The 16,178-nt window shown below is 37.5% G+C and overlaps 1 protein-coding gene across 1 annotated transcript in view; it reads left to right on the top strand.

Annotated features, from left to right (window-relative positions):
• The window catches only part of LOC114653248 (cysteine-rich secretory protein LCCL domain-containing 1-like), an 81,253-nt gene that overhangs the window by 47,055 nt on the left and 18,020 nt on the right, over window positions 1-16,178 (top strand). The window contains exons 5-9 of the mRNA XM_028803449.2: window positions 7,935-8,050; window positions 10,472-10,572; window positions 11,861-12,028; window positions 12,893-12,953; window positions 15,844-15,910. Of these exons, the coding sequence (XP_028659282.1) occupies window positions 7,935-8,050; window positions 10,472-10,572; window positions 11,861-12,028; window positions 12,893-12,953; window positions 15,844-15,910 (513 nt within the window). The remainder of the gene's footprint in view (window positions 1-7,934; window positions 8,051-10,471; window positions 10,573-11,860; window positions 12,029-12,892; window positions 12,954-15,843; window positions 15,911-16,178) is intronic.

The following is a 16,178-nucleotide window of genomic DNA, read 5'->3' as shown; positions in this document are numbered from 1 at the left end:
ATTCAGAAGAGTCCACACCCACTGTAATACGAAGGAAACAAAAATGAATGAATAACTTCAAACGGATACTCAAAAACATTCATTAATCGGAGCTTACACAGAAGACGCCAAAAAACTCAGCAAACAATTGAACTGAATCAGAACCCCCACCCCACCTGGCACTCACTCCCTTATCACCACAATGTGTCAGAAGGTACAGCGGGCATCCTGGCCAAGTCAGGTGTCAGAATAGCACACAAACCCACGAACAATCTGCGCACGGTCCTCTTTAATGCTAAAAACAAGAAATCGATAGCAGAAACACGAAACGCAGTTTATAGTATTCCACGCAGTTCTTGCTCAGCAGTATACATAGGACAAACTTCAAAAAGAATCGCAACACGTATACAGGAACATCGCAACGCCATCAGAAGAAAGGACTCACTTTCATTGATCTACACGCATACTAAATCAACAGGACATACATTTAACTGGGACAAGTCAAATTTAAGGCCAGTACTAAAAGAGGCAGAGAGCTGGCCGAATCTTGGTTATCAAATGAGAACGCCATCAACAGATACTTGGACGTAAATCCAGCATATGTAAACTTAATAATAATTCATTACATTTATATAGCGCTTTTCTCAGTACTCAAAGTGCTATCCACACAGGGAGGAACCGGGAAGCGAACCCACAATCTTCCACAGTCTCCTTACTGCAAAGCAGAAGCACTACTATTGCGCCACCTGTAAGGACACACAAGAAGAACACGTTCATAATAAATAAACTGTACACCCAATCCCCCCCCCCCCCCCCCCCCAAATCACACTGATTTAGCCACCCCCCCATCCACATAATGTTTTGCTATATATTGCCTTTGATTCTTGCAAGTCTAAGCATTATCCTCTGATGAAGACCCCTGGCAGGGGTTGAAAGCTCAGGAATAAAAACTACTTTATGATACATTTTTTCTCCCTTTGTGGATCTCCAGCTGCAAATCTATATATATATATATATATATATATATATATATATATATATATATATATATATATATATATATATATATACAGTAATCCCTCACCTATCGCGGGGGTTACGTTCCGCGAAGTAGCGACCTATATTTATTTTATTATTTATACATATTTCTAAGGCTTTATTAAACCCTTCCCATACTCTTACAAACCTTTCTCACTCTCTTGTTAACCTTTCCCACGCTCTTATAAACACTTCCTATGCTCTTAAATACTTTCTACATTCTTAAACACCTCAGACCAACACTGCACGCAGCGATCAGACGTCAATGTGTCTGCAGTCGCTTTGTGAAGGGGGGCAGCTGAACTCACGCTGAGCAGAAATGGACTTTGTGCTGCTTCTGCCAAAATGACTGCTTGTCGCTCTGCGCGAGGAGTGTGTGTGTGTGCGTGTGTGTGTGTGTGTGTGTGTGTGTGTGTGTGAGAGAGCTGAACGCACCTTCCCTCAAACCCCCCTCCCCGGAGGAGCCGCACGCTCCTGCCACTTCGCATTGTCAAGGGGGTGGGGAGCTGAATGAACGCTAAGGAGAAGTGGACTTTGTGCTGGCTTTGTGCTGCTTGTCGCTCTGCGTGTCAATAATTTAAAAGCCTGTACATCACCAATTTTCCTGTCTCACTGTCTTGTCTTGCGTGAAGTTAAAATGTTTTATAATAGTGAGATGTTACTCATATCCTTAGCCCGACATTCACATATCATATGTGTTAACAAAGTGTGTTTTATAAGTTTACATGTGTTTAAAGCATGTGGGATGGGTATTTTAAGGCTTAAACTATAAAAATGTTTATTTATATGGTCTTTCTATATCGCGGATTTTCTCCTGTTGCTGATGGGTCTGGAACATAACTTCCGCGATAGGCGGGCAATCACTTGTATTTAAAAAACCCGCGAAGTCGTGAATCCGCGAAAAGTGAACCGCGAAGTAGCGGTACAATCATATATATGTTGATTTCTATATTCAGTGAATACACGCATAACACTGTTCACTATAGAAGTGAGGCAGTGCAACACAGAGACTGGAATATTTATGAGAACAGCCAGAGTATTATGGTGAAGGAAGTGTTTTGAACCATATTAGTACAGCTGTTCTTATGCATTCTAATAGTCAGCATTTTAATATGCAAAATTTGTCATTTTATATTTTGACACTAAGTAATCTACTGCACAATAATTTCAGTTGTGTTGATGATCCAGAAAGATTTGTTTCACCAATCACAACTCTGTTGAAATTTTGTAACCTGGTGGTGGAATATGCAGTGTAATGTAATTAATATAACTTCCTAACTCTCGGGTCGAAGCAGTAAGCTGACATGAGGAGTGGAAATGTCCCGCCCCCATGCATTGCGGTTCGATACACTGAGCAGACATGCGTAGTACTGAGATTGCATCCTGATGGGGTGCTGAAGCCTCAGACATGCTGAGTACTGAGATCGTGACGCGACTCCGAAGCCTCTGCCATGCGCACTAGGTTAACGGAGGCTTCGAAGCGTCGAGCAGATTTGAAGCCTCAGACATGCGCACTGGGGTAACTGAGGCTTCGAAGCGTCGAGCAGATTTGAAGCCTCAGACATGCGCACTGGGGTAACTGAGGCTTCGAAGCGTCGAGCAGATTTGAAGCCTCAGACATGCGCACTGGGGTAACTGAGGCTTCGAAGCGTCGAGCAGATTTGAAGCCTCAGACATGCGCACTGGGGTAACTGAGGCTTCGAAGCGTCGAGCAGATTTGAAGCCTCAGACATGCGCACTGGGGTAACTGAGGCTTCGAAGCGTCGAGCAGATTTGAAGCCTCAGACATGCGCACTGGGGTAACTGAGGCTTCGAAGCGTCGAGCAGATTTGAAGCCTCAGACATGCGTAGTACTACTGAGATTGCGTCATGACGGGCTTCAAACGGGGATTTGAAGCCTCAGACATGCGTAGTACTGAGCTCATGACGGAGCTCTGAAGCTTCAGACATGCGTAGTACTGAGCTCATGACGGAGCTCTGAAGCTTCAGACATGCGTAGTACTGAGATTGGATCATGATAGGGCTTCAAAGTCTGGAGCAGACATGGTCACTGGTTACTGAATCTTTGTGAAGCCTCAGCACACTCAAAGGCATTGACCTCTATATTCTGAGAGTCTATCTGACACTTAACTCTCTAGTTATATTTTGTAATTCGTATTGACATTACACACTTCACTTAATATAGTTAAACTACAATTCAGGTAGTTGCTGAAAAGTAATTATTGTTCTTGTGGATTGCTGTGATTTCCTTTGTCTGATACATAGTGTCAAAGATATATTGTCATATATCAACTTTATATATATAAAAAGATTAGGTAAATCGTGCAACCTTTTTATGGAACACTTAATTTTGTTCAAAACCGTACGTCATATAGTATACATCTATAAATATAATTTTTTTGTCTTCATTAGGAGAATACAACAATGATACTCTCGTGTCAATTAAACCAATTTAACGTGCATATGTCAAGCAACATATTTCCACATCCGCCGCAGTAAGAACAGTAGTAGTAGTTCAGTTGTGCGAAGCTCGTTAATTATCCTGATTAGGTGGCTCAATGGTATCGCAACTGTTTCTCGGTAAAAACACCAGCGGTTCGCGTCGTCGATCCTCCACTTGATAAAGGTTTTTTTCAATTCCTCCATTTAACAATATTTTCAGCTTGGACGGATAGCGAGCGAATCGAGCTGTCAAGGGAAGATTGGGCCGCCATAGACGGGCAGGGGGCACACGTCCCTAATTATATTGTGTATGTAAAGAGTTTCACTGTAAAACGTAATAAGCTTCATATTTGTGTGTTTGGAGACCCTGGTGTCGTACTGAATTTGTATTGTAGAAAAACAAACTACTGTGCAGCATGCCTAAATGTGTCTTTTCGTTTCTGATCGCTATACGGCACTACCAATTTAAGACAATTCGCTATAAACAGTTTCAGCCAATCAGCGCCTTCTAAACATGCAGAATGACAGTGTGAACCTTTATTGTAGCGGCGCAGCATCTTCGTTTCAGTCAGTCATTGTCCTGTTAGACTATTTACTGTTAAGTGCTGCTTGAGGTAGCGTTTATAGTACAACAGGTAGCCTACGTAGTTCTTAAATTGATATTGAAATGCACACACAAGTCTCCTAAATTATTTATTGAAATGCCTACATTTACAGTGTCCATTTTAGGAAGTCGTAGTTTTTACTTGTTCCCGTTATTAGGGATTACAATTTCTCAGTGTCATATATTATTCGTTACTACTCGCGAGTCCCGCATCATTGAGATTCTGATTTATATTCGGTATAAGCAATTTTTTTAAAAGGAGCGTTAATTGAACTGACTATAGCAGACTTGTCATCTTCTTAAAATGACTTTATTGATTTGATGTTGACAATCATAAGGTCAAAAACCAAGGAGGCGATGAGTTTGCACGGACTGTGCTGTTTCTTTTTTTTTTGTGACATCGCATCAGTAGAGAGTGCATGATGTTAACAATGCATTCTGTCCTAAATGGCAGCGCATACGCTTTTTTATATTTCCTAAAGGCCAATGTGTCTCAGTTTGCTCATTAATATATTTTGACAGTGTATTTTAGTGAGAATGATTATAAACATATTACCCACGTTCATTTCCCATGTAGATATGTAACGTTTGGTGAGAATAAATAAAAAGTAACAACACATATAATAGTTATGTTGCATTGTTTATGATTAACAAAATTCATAGTTTATCTGAAATGTTCTACTTATACAGTTGATTTATTCCACTTCTGAAGGTGTACATTGTCGGTATTCTCCATTGCAATTGCCCCAGAGTGTAAGGTGTGCCAGTGCAACTGAAGGGTGGCAGACGAGCTTACGTAATGAGTGACAAGGCACATCCTCACCCTGATGCCGAGGCTCTTGTCATGAATATTCCCATCTTGTGCTTTTTCTCGTTCCTGCCAGTTTACTATTATTATTGGACACGTATGTAGAGGGAATGTGTGTCTTATTTTATGTCTATGAAAGGAAGGACGGTAAAGCCTTGAATGAAACTGAGTGTTGATGCTTTGGGTGACACGACAGGTGAGGAGCAGGGAACGTTAAATGTGACAGTGACTGCGGGGGATTGTGGGACTGGAAGATGGTTTAAGAATACAGAAACGACAAAAGCTTAGTCTTTCAATATTTTTATTTACATCAATGACTTACTCCGTTGTGCTGCAGTTCGGAAGATTACTTATTTACCCCCCGGCGCAGCCTTTGATAAGATGCATTCAGAAGGAAAGGATGTTACTGACAAAGTCAGGTGCTTTTTTGAAAGTTTGGCTCCAGATGTGCTTATCCAGCTGCTCCTTCTTGTCAGTACTTGAGTGATCTTTATGTTCACCTCTGGATGAATTCGCAAAGTTTCTTTACAACGTTTTTGTCTCATTAACGCAGAACTCCCGAAACTTTCCTAAAATTGCAGAAGACAGTTGTGATTAGTTATGCAGCACACGCTTTTACACACATTGCTTTTTGGAAATCAGTAATACAAATCAGCTACAGATCTGGGAATCACTGAATAGTAAAAACGTTTAATGAGAGTGTCTTGCGCATATACTGGTGTAATGACCACGTCGGCTTTAGTGAAGCGTTTCTTAGCCTCTCTGATATGATCGACATGGCGTAGAGTAGATTCTGGATTGTTATAATACGTGCTACCTTACGCAAAATATGCTCATTAATTTGTTACAGATTCTAGGTGGACACGATTCCACACCAAGGAAAAAGGTGCCCCATGTAAATCGTTCATAATGTCTCCAAAATATATTTGTTAACTTTCAGACAAGTACTACTTAACTGTTTTATACAAAATCCTTATTTCAACATATGCGAGCCTAAATTAGGATTTGATCTCGGGTTAGCGAACCTTATCGCTGCAGCAAGAACAACTGCTTTTACGCTTTGAGCCAAAGCACTTTAACAGACTAGTGAATTACCAAATCGACTGCTGACTGCGCAGATATCAATGACGTCATTACGCAAGCGTGACTCAAAATCACGTGACGGGCGCATTTGAAGCAAGCCTCGAAGCGGCGCTTCGATCTCCAGTGCTTCGAAAGCTCGACACAGTGTCGAAACCTGAGTATCGAGCGGCCCATCACTAGAGCATGGTGCTTTTTTGATTAGACCCTCTAAGAGAAAGGTACTCGGTAGGACAGTTCGGATTTACCAGACATGACGGCTTGTGCATTGTTTTTGTAAAAATATCTCTGGAATACTTTTTGGTGGAGGTATTTATTTGGGTTATGGGTTTTGGTGCACTGTTTATTTTTGTATATAGTCACTATTTTTGAACATCATTTATTTACTGTTTTTGTGTGTCTTTTGCAGTATTGAACTGTGTTTTAATATATAAATTCCGCAGGACATTATTTTTGTTAAGTGCACCTGTAAATAAAACACTTTATTTTTAAAAACCCAACCCTTTTTGTGTCCGTGTCTCCCTGTCATCCTGGTCACGCTCGGTCCCATTTACTAGACATCCAGAGTGTAGACTGGTGATTTGATTCCCACTACACGGGGTGTCACACCTTGATTATGCTAATAGACCGCATCTCAAATATCTACGTGGCATTGCACATAATCTACAGCTTCAAGTGTAACTTGCTTTCACCTTTTTATACATTCAGTCATTGCCTTTATGTAATAAATTTTCTGTAATAATTTTGTTGCGTTTGCCTTAATTCGCTGCGCCCAATTGACGTCACCCTTTTGAAGCACTCTTTTATTTGTGCGCGCATTTATTCGGCGCTCAATTGAGGTCATCCTTTTGAAGATCGCTTTTATTTACGCGCGCCTTTATTCGGCGCTCAATTGAGGTCGCCCTTTTGAAGATCGCTTTTATTTATGTGCGCTTTTATTCGCCGCACCCAATTGAGGTCGCCCTTTTGAAGGTCGCCTTTATGTGCGCGCCCTTATTGACGGATACCATTCTTCACTGGTAATGTTGGTACAGTCAATGACGAACACAGTGAATAGGACATTACATTGACGGAAAAGTGGTAACAGGGTGTGGAATCCATCAATTCTGACAGACTATTAGTGGAAGCTAAAATGAGAAGCACGAGAAGCTGAGTGCAAATGAAATTCTACAGTAAAACATTTTTAGCTTAATTGAAGTAATGCAATATGTTAGCACTATGAAGCAATAAAACACTCTAAATTCAATAAACGTTGATTTCATGTTTCTCCAAATTCCTATGTGACATAGTCAATCTGCAATTACATTTGTGCTCAGTTTGCAACTCTCCATCATAGTCACCAATTATTTTTTTAGGGAGCAACACCTTTGAAGAAACTTGTTGTTCAGTGTTATGAAACCTGCAGAATCTAGTACAGGGTCAAGGAGGATGGAGCTGACCCTGGCAGCAATTAGGAACAATCCAGGAGCCAACTCTGGACAAGATCATCTCAGGGCATACCCATACACAATCATTCTTATGATTAAAGTGGGGCAAAGTGGCTAAATATTTTGGAATATAAACCAGAAGATGATTTGTTTAGTTCTCATCTCTAACTAACTAACTAGTGACCCTGAGTGAGTTAACTGAACCATGTGATTCTGCAAAGCACCTTGGACTGTTCACTAGAGAGAGGTGCCATATAAACAAAGGTTCTTGGTTTGTCTGTTTATGGGGCCAACTTAGAGTTACAAATTAACCTAACATATACAGTATGCCTTTGCAATGTGTGAGAAAAACCAGAATAACCAGGAAGCCTCATGCAGACGCAGGGGTAACGTGCAGACTAAGACTGGTGACTATTATATAATATCCATATGACATACGTAATTAATAGAAGTTGTGATAAATTTTCTTAAAACAACAAATGAAACATGTCTGATTTATGGATTGTGAGATTTTGGTCCTTATTTTATTTAACAAGAAAATTAATATATCTTCTAGGTAGTCTGGGCAACCAGCAGTCGTATAGGCTGTGCCATTAATCTCTGCTACAATATGAACATTTGGGGACAGATATGGCCAAAAGCAGTTTATCTGGTTTGCAATTATTCCCCCAAGTAAGTGATTTTTTTTTTTTTTAACTTTTAAAGTATGTAAAAAAGCTATGGAATACCATTATGATTCAGACGATTAGTACTACTGCTATTGGACATTTGACATATGTTTGGAAAAACATTGCACATTGTAGTGAAATCCTAATTTATTTAGAAATATCACATCTCACTTAGTTGGCTTAGCAGATCAGTTGTTAGTGCTTCTCCTACAGAGTTTGAAACCTATGCCTGGTTGTCATCCATGTGGAGTGTCTGCACGTTCTTCCTAGGTCTGCATATGTTTTCCTCTGGGTACTCTTGTTTGTCACCCATATCACCAAAGACATACAGGCTAGGAAATTGGCAAATGTAAATGGGCTCCACTGTGCATTTTTGTTTGCATGAGTGGGCCCTGCGATGGGCATGTGCCATGCCCAAGTGCTTGTTGCTATATGCTAGGGTGGATTTATGGCTGATGGAATTTAATGTAGATAAATGTAAGGTATTACATGTAACAAGCAGAAATGTTAACATTTGATTACACAATTTACAGTCTGAAACTGGAAAGTACCCCATATGAGAAGGACCCAAGAGTCATAGTGGACTTAGTGGTTACTATCAACATCCAGACAGTGTTCAGAAGCTATTAAGAAGGTAGCAGAATGTTAGGGTATATAGCAGGATGTGTAGAGTACAAGTCAAAGAAGGTTACTCGTAAGACTTATAGTGGAGTCGAGAGGTCTGCATGAAATTTTTGTCTTCATAGTACAAAAAGACATAGAAGCTCTAGAGAGAGTCCAGAGAACCGTGACTAGGCTGATTGTAGGACTACAGGATATTATGAAATGACTTGATGTTTTTAGTATTATGAAAGCAAGTAATACATTAGATCCAGGCCGTTACTTTAACGATGAGTTCAACAGGAATGTAGAGGCACAGCTGGAAACTGGTTAAGGTTTAATTTTGTACCAATGATAAGTTTTTCTTCACACAGAGAACCATAAACACATGGAATAAATTACCAAGTGGGACTTTATGGATATCAAACAGATAAATGAACTAGTACTGCGTTTCTTAACCTTTAAGTATTTGTGACCCGAGTTTTCATAACAGTTTTAATCGCGCCCCCCTAACGTTTTTTTGAAAGGAGCCCACTAATACCAATTTGTTCTTTTTTAATTAATGATATACCATAGATGCATATTTTATTATACATACTTAACGTTTATCGACATTTATCTAACTCTGTATTTATTTTTCTAGTATCAGAATGTAGTTTAAGTTAAATTTGTTTTGGTTTCAATAGATGTATTTTTCATATTTTCGATTCTTGTTTTCTTTTTTTCACATCTTCATGCCCACCTTTTTGTTACTTCGCACCCCCCTAGGGGGGCCTGCCCCACAGTTTGAGAACTACTGAACTAGTACTTGATGTTAATTTTATTAAATTAGCTTTGTTGGGGTGAATGACCTGTTCTTGTCAAATTTTCTAATGTTCTGATGTTTGCCTAGTGCTGTTGAGATGAATTCTGGCCCTCCTATGACCCTAAGTTAGACTAAGTAGGAATGAGAATGTAATGTTAAGCATAACAGTTGGGTACAGGCCCTGTTTTATGTCCAGCATACAATTTGATTTGGAGAAATTTCTTCCATTTTGGAAAAAAAAACAGTACAAAATGATTATACAGCAGGACAATATGGTGCACACTAGGTAACATTCATTCAGCATGATATGGCATCAATACTCTGAGACCTGTTAATCAGGTACCCCAAAGTAGCCACCCATCAACGTCGAAACCTCTCTCGGGAACCCAAACCAGCTAAATATTTTTGTCAGTGCTGTTAAGAGCACAGCAGCCTTCCTTCCTTATTGATGCTGATTTGAGCACCATTGACTTCACAATGATTGCAATGTGGTCACAGTTTTCAAATCGAAAGGTCTAAAAGAAAGTCTCCCCATGAGGTCACAAAATGTCCTTCGTCCTTCCAAACTTCACATTCAAGTTCTTAGGTTCATATGTTTTTATGATCAGCTAGGGCAGCACTTTTATATCAGATATAGGTTACAAACTGCTCACAGAATAAGCAGTGTCTGTCATCAATGATGTCTATAAGAAATAAATTACTGTAGTGGCCTCCCCTTTGCAAAGACATGAGGTGTAGTGAGGTAACCGACAGACATTGTCTTTGATCTTCACAAATTGACACCACAATGTTTCATTATTACTGGTGTCAGACTTTGTTTTTCTTGATTTTATACTATTATAATCTTTAGAAATGACTGGATAATGGATGGATGTTGTGCTGCTATGTGCAATGTTTGTTGGAATTTTTCTATCACAGTATGATTGCACTTAATTAAACAATTAATGAATTAATTCTAACTCCCATAAAGAACTCATTTGTTTTTCTATGTAATTAAATGTTACATTTTTATTTTTGCAGGGGTAATTGGTGGGGTCATGCTCCCTACAAACATGGCCGTCCCTGTTCTGCATGTCCACCTAGTTATGGTGGTGGCTGTCGAGAAAATCTATGCTATCGAGGTGAGTGTAAGCCTTATTTGTTTATTGGTGACATATGCATTTTTATGTTTTTTTCCCCAATTGCTGATGAAACAAAACACTGGTCTATTCCAAAATCATCCCATGCTAAAAAATCAATGTACTTTATCAATTTAGGTGTTCTGAATCCATATATGAAATTGGAATTTCTTTACTACAAGCCTTTTCTGTGAGATATCAGATTCATCGAAAAATACTGTTTTGAAGAGAAGTGCTTTTTTAATGGCATAATTATTTCTCATGCTCAGAATTTATTTTAGAGTAGGTTTTGCAGTCTTCCTTGTTCATAATGTTAACTGAGACAGAAACAACCCACTCATCTTTTGCTGTAAATCTGTATTTTTTTTTCTCTCCTTATCCCTTCAACATAGCAAGGAATTTATATTTTGAAGGTTAAAAAGATGCCTTTTTATTATCCAGAAGAGAAAAAATTGTTAAAATAGTTTAAATGGGTTGAACATTATAGTGGAAAGTGGAGTGAGTCTACATTAGAAGTCGGTTATTTCTCTGTAAAATGCCTTCAGGGGTTTATAAGAGAATAAAGTTACAAAGTCACCTTTTTATAAGCAATACTCATACTTAGAAGAATTATAAACAATACACACCCTTCCTTTATATTGAGACAACAAAAGTTGTTGGATTTACATCTTTTTGAGAGAGAAGTAGATAGGATAAAAAGGAAGTGGAGGGGAATCCTGCTAGCGAACCAATCTCTACCATTCATTCCTGTGATTCAGTAGCACCTCAGTTGTCTAACAGTGAAGCTTGTTTTATTTTTAAAGCCATACGTCTGTGAAAGTGAAATATATTGTGTACTTATACAAATAAACCAGACAATTTTTTTATACATTTGCTGTGCATGTGGGGAATTCAATTTTTTACAAGTTGTTAAAAAATATTGTATCTGTTGGTTATTCCACCATGAAAAACATTCAGAGGATTATAAGAAGAAAAAACACTAAGTGATTACTTTTGTAAGTAATAATTATATGTATAGTTTATAATTTTTTAAAGTCTAAATAATTTTTAGAAAGTTTTTGTTTCCATTTTTAAACATTCATCTCTCAAAAATTGGATCTGATAAAGCAATTTTGTTGATAGATTTGAACTTGGTGCCCTCAGATCTACAATTTGGTTAGGAGCAAAAATAAAAAATTGCAGTCCAGTGTGATTAAATATTTCAACAATTTTCTAATGTTGCCTACCTAGGATTGAAGTTTAACTAAAAATATATTTAAATAGGAAACGTCAATGACCTGTTTAATTTCAGGGGATGAATCAGAAACCCATTACTCACCTCAGGAACCTGAAGAAACCAATGAAATCGAACGAGAAAGAACAAAAACACAAGAACCGAGACCAAGAACACACACTCCAACATCATCTACAAGAACAGAGGAGCTTGACAAAAATGAAGTTATAAATACCCAACAAATGTGTAAGAACTCTTATAAACAAAGCTTGCTATCAGTTTATTTACTAGTATATTAATTGTCAAAAACATTTTGTTTAGTATTTGTTTTCTAAATTGTTACTTAATTGTCAAAAACATTTTGTTTAGTATTTGTTTTCTAAATTGTTACTTTATATTTTCTGGATGTTGCATTAAAATTTATATTTTTGTAACTGTATAAGATAATTAATATCAATACTCTGGTCGCTGAAAGTCAGTAACAATAGGAGATGGACACCAATGTAAAGTAAAAAAGCAATTTCTTTATTCTTGGTGAGCAGGAAACTGCAGCGGCTGTCAGCACAGTTCCACTAACAGCTCAAGTCAGACCACAGCCCCCTGTTAGCAGGGGGCTTCCCTCTTTTATACCTAGCTTGTTTATTAAACAAAAAGAGGAAATATGGCAGTTCATTTTGAGGTCACACCTAGATTACAATAGCTTGCGGTCACTCCCTGGATTGGAATGTGCACAGTGCTTCTTACAGATAGAGTTATCAGGACACCCACAGTCTTAAGCAATATGCTCAAAATAGTTTAAGCAAGAGTTCAGAAACCAGTCACAGCTGATTTCGGAATATCACAGGGTGTTATGTTATTATCAAGAGGTCTGCAGTTTCTTATAAAAGGATGCAAGTTAGTCTCTTAATTCTGTGCACAAGCTTAATTCTTTTTCTGCATAAATGAGGAACAAATCATATAGCAGTAATAAATCATATAGCTCTTTACAGCATGATTAATACAAAATACAGTCCTTGGTATTGTGAGTTAAATACTTATAATCATTACAGTTAATAATATTTCTTCCTCAATACAAAGGTGATTATTTATATTCTTGAATAATGTTTACAGCACAGCTTGTAACCTGTGAAACAAGACTTCGGGACAAATGCAAAGGAACAACTTGTAACAGGTGAGCAAAATGATAAGAATGATGTTCTACTGAAACAAGGATCTGCCATATTTTGCATGCATGATGAAACTAACTTATTAGTGTGACTATTTGTTGACTCTTGGCAAACCAAATGATGGACTCCAAATAAGCTTTAATTGGCCAGAGTGTCATGGAAAGAGCCCACACCCAATGTAATATCTAAAAAAGATCTATGTATTAAATTGATCCTTGTACATGTTATGGACACAATAGTGTCCATAGTAGTCGTAGACTACTAAGCACTGTTGTAAGTCGCTCTGGATAAGAGCGTCTGCTAAATGATGTAAATGTAAATGTAGTGTGCCCAAGAATTACTTTGAGCAAAGGGTGACCAGGAGATGATACAGTAGCTGACAGATTTATGGATGAGTCAAGGTCAAAGGCAGGAAGTCATCTAGAACTGAATGATCAAAACCAAAGGACAAAGATAAACTCAGAAACAGAGCTGAAGTCAAAACTAAAATCCTAAAAGTAGGGCCTGTTTTGTAAAGAAGATAAATATTGCTCAAGTTTCTGGTCGTTTTGAATATGTATCAACTAGTGAGTGATATTAAATCTGTCATGCATTACTATATTTATAGCGAAGGTAATAAAGTCTCTGATTCTGAATCCCATGTGATGGGGAATGTGATGACGCAGTAACAAAAATGGTGTCAAGCAAATAAGAAAAACAAGACTGTAACAAAAACATACATAAAGGAAAAAGTAAGATCAGAACTGAAGTTCTCACAAACTCCCAGACCCCAGAAAACCACACATATAACAAATACAAAATGGTATAGCATGTAATTAATACTTCGAGAAGCAGTGGATAACCTCTAAAGTTAAGCCCATTTATAATCAGAAGGTAGGTTGGGGTCGATTCCATGTAATGCAAACCATTGAAAAATATGAAAGAGCTCAACTAAACCTGTGGGATATAAAGCGTCCAGAGATTTATAAAACATAGAATATTATGCTAGATTTATTTTAGTCATTTGTTTTTATACAAGGTTCAGTAAAGATCTAAATGTGGTATTTGCCTTTTTCATGAAATGGCCATTGTGACTGTATTCCCTAGCATGTATGCCAATGCGCAGGACAATGGCAACTGCTTCCTCATCTACTGCTCCATTGTTCGGAAACCCAGTGATACCAGCATAGGTAAAACAAATAACATAAAGTAAAGAATGAATGTTTTGAACATTACTGAATCCAATTTAAAATGTAAAGCACAAATATTACAATATACATTCACAAAATCTGACAGATACATGGATCTTGAGGCCACAAGGTTCTCGCCGATAAACACTACTCCCAGGATTGACTTCAAGTTCTAAATGAGATTCACATATTTTTTAATAGGTATATAGATCAAGAAAAATACATAATTATACAAATAATCATGAACAACAATATTAACATTAGCAAAAGTTTCAAAAATGAACAACACAAAAAAGACATAAAGGAATTTGAACCCCAGTCAGGGCAGCAACCCTGGATAAAACAAACCACCCTTAGGTACCCCAGCCATCCCCAAACATGCCTGCTGTTCCTTTTTGAATTCTGCTCTATCAAAATATCAGACATAAACACACAGTCTATGACGTCCGTCAGTTTATCAATGGCACTAGACATAAGATCAGCCTGACTGACACTGTCTATCACTTCACTTTGGATATTCTCTGGCAAAACACGAACGTGATGTGAAATCAGTTGCAGCTGACAGGGGTATCTGTTTCAAATTTTCAATAATATTATCCACTAATTTGTCCCTAATAAAAGTTCTAGTAAGGAGCCTATAACAGACTCTTAACCCCCCATCTCCATCCCCATCTATAAAGTCTTTATCATACTTGGTCATTATCCATGTAGTTTGGAGGGAAGCACTTTTTTTGCGAGCTGTTGTTGAATTAGTGAATGGATAAGTATGTTCCTAATGTAAGAGTAACTTGCTTTCAAACTAATAGACAAATTTAAAGTGCCATGCTTCTAAAGATTGTGGAACTTCTCATTGAACTCTTTCATGGTTCATTGCAGATTATAGAGATCAGCTGTTTATTTCAGCATGATCAAGGCATTCTTTTCAGTCCATTTATCATTGACATGATGATTCTCTGTCAATATTCTTCCTAAGACATTTTACCATTCTTGATAGCTATCCTGTGATGTTAATTTTAAATGTTACTTCCTTTCTAATTACTAGAAGTTACGTGGAACATTAGATATTTTATTTTGCCTAACTGCAACACAATTGAGTAAAGAAAATTATATTTTTTTCATCAAAAAAAACAGTTCTTTTAATTCATTTCACGTAGTAAAATATTGGCCTGCAATGAGTGATGAGAGACACTGGCATAACTCAAATAGGATAAAAGTCAGAATGAATGAGAACCACCAAAGCAGTCCACATTCATGGAATTTTGAATGGTCATTAGTTGCCGGACACATTTGTAAGGTTAAGTAAAGTAATACAGAGGAGTAATCAGCAGGATTTATATTTAAAAAAATTGCCATTAAGCAGAAAGTTCTTAGAGGTGATACTGTTTTCAGATTGAGCATACACAGCAGAGGCAACCTTAAGATTATGTGGTAAATGATGGCAATACACTGTGTGCTGTACCCATCTGCTGGTTTATGTGAAATTTACTGTACATTACATTGTTTTGTTTTCACTCTTCTTTACTGAATTTATTTATACATCACTGCAATTCTGGTACAAGAATTTCACTATGCTCTTGCAGTATATGTGACAATAAAGATATATTATTTAATATATCTAAATTTAATAGTGCCTTCAGAATATATACTGTATTGAAAGCCTAAAGATAAACATATTAAAAACTAATTTCAACATTTTAATTTTTTCTTTTTTCAATTTGTTTTCAAGATACGAGTGCCCTCCTGGTTGTTTAGACAGCAAAGCAAAAGTAATAGGCAGCGTGTATTTTGAAATGGTAAGACAATATTATATTTTTCATCTATCCATCATGAATGGGAAGCTAAGGTGTTCTATTATAACAACACATGATAAAATGGAGCCAGTTCTGGATGGGGTAGCAGACATCACTAGTCTTGCAGAGCCAGATGTATAAAATACATGTCTGGAGACAACCATAAGTGAATCTGACTTAAAAGTGGATGGGAACAATAAAGACGATGCACTCAGTTTGGAATTTCTAAACCAATACAATGAATGAGCTCGCAGTAGGGGCATTGATTTAC

This window comes from Erpetoichthys calabaricus, chromosome 6, assembly GCF_900747795.2.
Source record: "Erpetoichthys calabaricus chromosome 6, fErpCal1.3, whole genome shotgun sequence".
Taxonomy (NCBI): Eukaryota; Metazoa; Chordata; class Cladistia; order Polypteriformes; family Polypteridae; genus Erpetoichthys; species Erpetoichthys calabaricus.
The sequence above is the reverse complement of the archived record's forward strand: the minus strand, read 5'-3'. Positions and strand labels throughout refer to the sequence as shown.